The sequence below is a fragment of the Cebus imitator genome, unplaced genomic scaffold (genome assembly GCF_001604975.1).
Source record: "Cebus imitator isolate Cc_AM_T3 unplaced genomic scaffold, Cebus_imitator-1.0 Scaffold215, whole genome shotgun sequence".
Taxonomy (NCBI): domain Eukaryota; kingdom Metazoa; phylum Chordata; class Mammalia; order Primates; family Cebidae; genus Cebus; species Cebus imitator.
Genome location: NW_016107530.1, coordinates 653,606 through 660,084, shown reverse-complemented (window position 1 = coordinate 660,084; position 6,479 = coordinate 653,606). Strand labels below are relative to the sequence as shown.

The 6,479-nt window shown below is 54.2% G+C and overlaps 1 protein-coding gene across 4 annotated transcripts in view; it reads left to right on the top strand.

The window, feature by feature from the left end:
• Positions 1-6,479, top strand: part of CDH23 (cadherin related 23) — a 420,778-nt gene that overhangs the window by 279,660 nt on the left and 134,639 nt on the right. For all 4 annotated transcript variants that reach the window (XM_037745824.1, XM_037745823.1, XM_017548835.2 and 1 more), the window contains exons 16-17: positions 2,000-2,237; positions 3,921-4,026. In XM_037745824.1, the coding sequence (XP_037601752.1) occupies positions 2,000-2,237; positions 3,921-4,026 (344 nt within the window). The remainder of the gene's footprint in view (positions 1-1,999; positions 2,238-3,920; positions 4,027-6,479) is intronic.

Here is a 6,479-nt window from a genome sequence, read left to right as displayed (position 1 = left end):
CACCGCCACCACCATCACCACCACCACCACCACTGCCGCCATTGCCACTGCCAGCCGCAACCACTACATGTCAGGCTCATCATAGTGAAGGGCTTCCCACGCATTATCTCATATCATCCTCACAGTGAAGTGACACAGGAGCTCAGTGCCGGGCACTTTTATCATCCCCACTTTACAGATAAGGAAGTGCAACTCGGAGAGGCTAAGTCACTTGTCCAAAGTCACATAGCTGTGAGTGCTATGGTCAGGCTTCTGCAGGTGACCTTCACCACTAGGCTACAAAGTCTGCCGCAGGAGGGCTTTCAATGTTTAGCAGCCCATAGATGGGTCACTCGCCTCCCTGCCTGACACATGCCAGCCTTGCCAAGTCACCCCTCACGGCAACATGGTCTTGGCTTGGTTCTGGGCCATCTCTTTCCCTTGTCTTCAGTTAATCCAAGCCAAGGGGCAGCCCTTTGACTTTTTTTTTTTTTTTTTTTTTGAGATGGAGTCATGCTCTGTCACCAGGCTGGAGTGCAGCGGCGCAATCTTGGCTCACTGCAACCTCCTGGGTTCAAGCGATTCTTCCGCCTCAGCCTCCCGAGTAGCTGGGACCACAGGCACGTGCCACCATGCTCGGCTATTTTTTGTATTTTAAGTAGAGATGGGATTTCACCTTGTTGGCCAGGCTGGTCTCGAACTCCTGACCTCAGGTGATTCACCTGCCTCAGCCTCCCAAAGTGCTGGGATTGCAGGCATGAGCCACCATGCCTGGCCCCCTCTCACTTTTAACATGCTCAAGGGTCACGTGTCTGATGCATTGGGAAGACCAGTGGAATGAGTGAGGCAGTGGCTGTCAGCTTGAATGACTGGCCCCTACTATCTGATCAAGAAAAGATAGGGAAGGGCCTGGGTGCAGTGGCTTATGCCTGTAATCCCAGCACTTTGGGAGGCTGAGGCGGATGGATCACTTGAGGTCAGGAGTTCAAGACCAGCCTGATCAACTTGGTGAAACCCCATCTCTACTAAAAGTATAAAAATTAGCCAGGCGTGGTGGCAGGCGCCTGTAGTCCCAGCTACTCGGCAGTCTGAGTCAGGAAACTCACTTGAACCCACGAGACCAAGGTTGTGGTGAGCCAAGATCGCATCACTACACTCCAGTCTGGGCAACAGAGTGAGACCCTGTCTCAAAAAAAAAAAAGAGATAGGGAGATTGTTAGGTGCATCTGGCTGTTCTCTGCCACTTGGTAATGGGGACCTCAAATGGGAGGAAAGTGCCAGTCTGGCTGAATGTACAGGGCGCCCTTGCCCCAGGGGACCCATGTTCACATGGCCTTATCCTGATCATCTTGGATGGTCTCATCTCTTCCCATCTTCTGGGCCTGAGACTTTCCTCACTCTGAGCCAGAACCTTCCAAGCTTGGTGGCTGGGCAGCTGTGGTCAGAGCACGCAGATGTGAACTCACAGCTCAGATGAGGCTCCTGAGGGGACATTTAGAGGAGGTGGTTGGAGGGATCATCTTGCCGGACCTTGCTGCTGCCTGGGAGATGTCTGCCAGCCTCCCACCCAAGACTCAGTTCCTCAAATCAAGTGGCAGCTCCCAAGAGAGGACCAGCCATCCTGCCCTTCACCAGCTGCTTTCCTCCAATTCAGAGCTTTCTGGTGCAAAACAATCTGAGACGGCAGAAGTTTTTACTCTCACAGTTCTCCAAAGTCTAAATATCTGCAGTAGGTGGGAAACCCTGTTCACAGAAGGAGGAGGGTCGTTCTGTCTGGATTTCCTCCTTGCTTACATCAGGCAACTCCTCCTCCCCACCCACTGTGATCCTGATCCCTGCCCCCACCCACCTCCCCCTTAGAAATATCGGCTCTTCTCAGGTAGGGCAAGTGAAAAGGAAGGCAGATTTCAGACTTCATTTATTGCCACCCTGGACGAGGACAGGCTGGGAAATGCCGCCCTCATCAACAAACCCGTTTTAAACCACTGTTCCTTCCCTCCATCCTCCCGGCCTGGCCCAGGTTCTCACTGGACAAGGACATGGGACTCATCATGCTGATTGCCAGACTGGACTACGAGCTCATCCAGCGCTTCACCCTGACGGTCATTGCCCGGGACGGGGGCGGCGAGGAGACCACGGGCCGGGTCAGGATCAATGTGCTGGATGTCAATGACAACGTGCCCACCTTCCAGAAGGACGCCTACGTGGGTGCTCTGCGGGAGAACGAGCCTTCTGTCACACAGCTGGTGCGGCTCCGGGTAAGGTGCCAGGGAGCCCTGCATTCCTGCCACGCATCTTACCCTTCCCCCGTGCTTGCTTGCTTGCTACCTTTTTGTTTTCTGTTTGTATGTTTTGAGACAGGACCTCACTCCTTCACCCATGCTGGAGTGCAATGGTACAATGAGAATTCATTGAAGACCCAAACTCCTGGGTTCAAGCAATCCTCTTGTCTCTGCCTCCCCAGTAGCTGGGACTACAGGCTTGAGCCACCGTGCCTAGCCTGTGCATTCCACTTGACCAACCCCCTCGGGAACGCACCACAAGAGGGGCTGGCCTCCCATCCACAAAGAATGCTGCATAGATTTGGGGGTCAAATTCTTGGTCTATGTCAGCCCTTCTCTGAGCAACACTTCATGTCCTTGGTACCAAGTGGGGTGTTGTACACAGTATCTGTCTCAGCTTACATGTTAAATCAGCATTTAGCAAAAGGATCCCACCTGCACCCACCTGCCACCATCTCCCTTAGCAAGGGAATCGAGTGGGGAGCAGTTCCTTATCTCAGGACCCCTTCTAAGCCCTTTAATGGCCAACTAGAATCAGGAAGTGCTGCAACTGGAAGGAGCCGCAGAGACCACGAAGTGCAACCCATTTTACAGAAGGGGAACCGGGAGGGGAGAGGATTGCTCACAAAGACATAGTTACGGGGTATCAGTGCCAAGCCTAGTCCTGGAATGCCATTATCCAAGTGCCTCCTGCAGTGAGTCCCCCATTAGGCTTCAGTGACCTTTGACCAGAGACTTTTAAATGTGTCCCCTTCCCCATGCTGCCTACCCAAAGGGACAGGACCCAGAGCCTCCATTTGGAACTCGTTTCTGAAGCAGGCAGGGATGAAGGCAAGGCTGGAGGGGTGAGCACAGGGGATATTGAGAAGGATAGACCATGTGCCTGCCCAGCCTGGCCATGGTCCCTCATACAGCCCTGCCCTGCCCTGCCCCTGCCCCCTGCTCAGCAACAAGTCTACCCTGAGTTGTGGGGACCATGGAGACCCTAGAGTGAGGGACCTCCTGGAAAGAAACTCATTAACTCCGTGCCCACAGATGACAATCAAGGGGAGGAGAGATCCCTGGCCCCGCTCCACGTGCCCTCTTTCCTCAACTCATGCAACATGCATGGATTAGACACCCACTGTGGCCAAACACTGGGCTGGCTTGGAGGTATGCAGCAGCAATCAAGAAACAAGGTTGCTGCTCACATGAAGCTGATGGTCTAAGCGAGGGAGGCAGAAATTAAATAAGAAATTACCACTGGCTGTAAGGGATACATAACCCAAAGGCCCTAACTGGATCCCGGAGTCGGAGGACACCTGCAGGTGGGGTGTTCCCGCTGGGGTGGGGTGGGAGGTGGTCATGGCTCAGCCTCTGGGAAGGCCGGGCCTCGCCTTCTTCTTGGGCCTCCCACCTGCCCTCTAGATTCCCCAGGCCGCTTCCACACCAGCAGGTGAAGGGGAGGAGGGCGTCTACTGGGAGCCAGAGGGTGGCCTCCAGTTGAAGGACCTGGGGTGCCTCCTGGGGTCCTGGGCCAGGACATGACCCAGGGCTGGACCACCCAAAAAAGGAGCTGTGAGCAGCCTTCCCCTCCCTCCCTCACTCTTCTGGCCCCACCCCCTTCTGGCCCCCAGTTTTCTGCAGGCTCACAGCCCCTGTCTGCCCTTTTCCTTCCAGGCGACGGACGAAGACTCCCCCCCGAACAACCAGATCACCTACAGCATTGTCAGCGCGTCCGCCTTTGGCAGCTACTTCGACATCAGCCTGTATGAAGGCTATGGAGGTAGGTGTGAGGCAGAACTCGGGGCCCAGCCGGGAGGAGGGCCGGTGGGGTCTCTGCACTCACACCTCCCTTGCTTGGGAGGGGCAGACACCCTCTGTCTTCCTGACACCCTGGGCTGCTCAGGAAGCTACACCGAACACCTGGGGCTGGAGGAGGACGTGGCCTGAGTCACCCTTCCGTAGGGTATCTGTGTCTCATCAGCAGGATCGCTCTCTGGTTCTTCAGCCATGACCAGCCCTGCATTTGAGCCAGAAGCCTGATGTTAATAGAATCTCTGGGGTTCTCTGTTTCTTACCAAGGCTACAGGCAGATCCGTGGGGTAGAAGCTCATTAGCCGAGCCTCCCCACTCTTTGGGCGGCCCTATAGGTCCAGGCACTCTGCACTATGCCCTGCTGCCCGCTGTGAGTCCCCATCCCTAGAGACCTGGCAGGAAATAGCAGCAGCAGCAACCTCAAGCAAGAGAGACCACTTTGTTTTTCAGATGAGGCAGCTAAGACCCAGAGACAGGGAGCAACTTGCCTGAATCTCCTAGCAAAACTGCTGAGCTTGGCACGAAGTCCCTGTGTGGTCTGACCCTTGGTTGCTCTGCCAGCCTCAGCTCTCAGCAGCCCTTGCCTCACCAGAATCTAGCCTCTTCAAACACTTTGACACTGTCTCCCCTTGCTGGTGTTCACCCCCAAGTCTTTGCAAAGTGTGTTCCTTTAGCCAGGAAAGCCCTTCCTCCCTGCCCCTTGGTCTCCCCTCCCTTTGGCTGTCCAGAGTGTAACCCCTGGCTAGCTTTAAGGGCTTATTTGACACCTCCTCCTCTGGGAAGCTTCTCTGATTCCTGGAACCTGGGTTAGGTGCCCCCAAGGCAGAAGGGATGGAGGTACACTGAATGACTCTGGGTCCAGTCCTTGTTCCTCCCACTGCCCCACAGTTAGTTCAGAGAAATGCCCTTGTAGAAATTGCAGTTCTGACTGGGTTCGGTGGCTCACACCTATAATCCAGCACTTTGGGAGGCTGAGGCAGGTGGATCACCTGAGGTCAGGAGTTCCAAACCAGCCTGCCCAACATGGTGAAACCCTGTCTCTACAAAAATTGGCCGGGCATGGTGACGCGTGCCTATAATCCCAGCTACTTGGGAGGCTGAGGCCGGAGAATCACTTGAACATGGGAGACAGAGGTTGCAGTGAGCCCAGGTCTCACCGCTGCACTCTAGCCTGGGTGACAGAGCCAGAAAGAAGAAGGGGAGGGGAAGGGAGGGGAGGGGAGGGGAAAGAAAGGAAGAAAGAAGGAAAGAAAAAGAAGGAAGAAAGGGAGGAAGGGAGGGAGGGAAGGAGGGAAGAAAAAGAAAGAGAAATCCACCACGCCCAGCTAATTTTTGTATTTTTAGTAGAGACAGGGTTTTGCTAATGTTAGTCAGGCTGGTCTTGAACTCCTGACCTCAAGCCATCCGCCCGCCTCAGCCTCCCAAAGTGCTGGGATTACAGGTGTGAGTCACGGTGCCCGGCCCCATCCCTCTTTCAAAAACTTAAAAGCTCCATGCCTCTGCCTGTCCCATACCTCTCCCTCCTCTCAGCTAGAAGAATCCCCCTTAGATTTTATATTACTAAAGCAATAATCTTGTTTCCCTGTTCCAAATAGAAAGTTGTAATTTAATATTGTTGTAATGCCTTCTCAGACCTCCCATGTCCCCCACTCCCAAGCGAATATGTCTTCCCTCCCCAGCTAAGAATCAGTGGCTTAGCACAAACAAGTACTAATGGAGAGACTTCAGGCATGTGCAGCGGTGGGGTTGTTTCAGGGCAGAGGCATCTGTCTTAGCTCCCTGTAAACCCTGCCTCTCAGCCTGGGTCTGCCTTTGGCATTAGGGGTCTTTACCCACCTCTAAACAGAGTTCTGTTGAAGGTAAGGTCTGCAGCACCTAACCCCGAGTACCTCCCCATGGGGTCTAGACAGTGCCGCGAATGGGTGACTGGATGGGCAGGAAGAGCTCATAGCATAAATTGGGGAGGAAATGGAGGGAAGAGGAGAGAGAGAGGTGGAGAGAGATGGGGGCGCGGGGCACAGGGATAGTGGCTCACGCCTGTAATCCTAGCACTTGGGAAAGCCCAGGTGGAAGGATTGCTTGAAGCCAGAAGTTTGAGACCAGCCTACGTAACATAGCCAGACCTTGCTTCTACAAAGAAAAGTTTTTTAATAAAAATAAATAAAAGAGAGGGAAGAGAAGATGGTTAGAGAAATAGGGCTAGAGGAGCCTGAGGAAGATCCTGCCTTCTGCACCCCACTGCCTGATCCTCCCTGGCATCCTCAATGCTGGGCAAAAACTGGGGAACTCTGTGCTTACCTGGAGAGAGAAGTGGTGACGGGGCGGGGGCTAGAAGGCCTGAGGCATGACCCTGTCCTCTGAGCAGCCTCCAGACTGATCGGGGAAAATCCATAAAGAAAAGTGCCAGATGAGTGAGTGAGA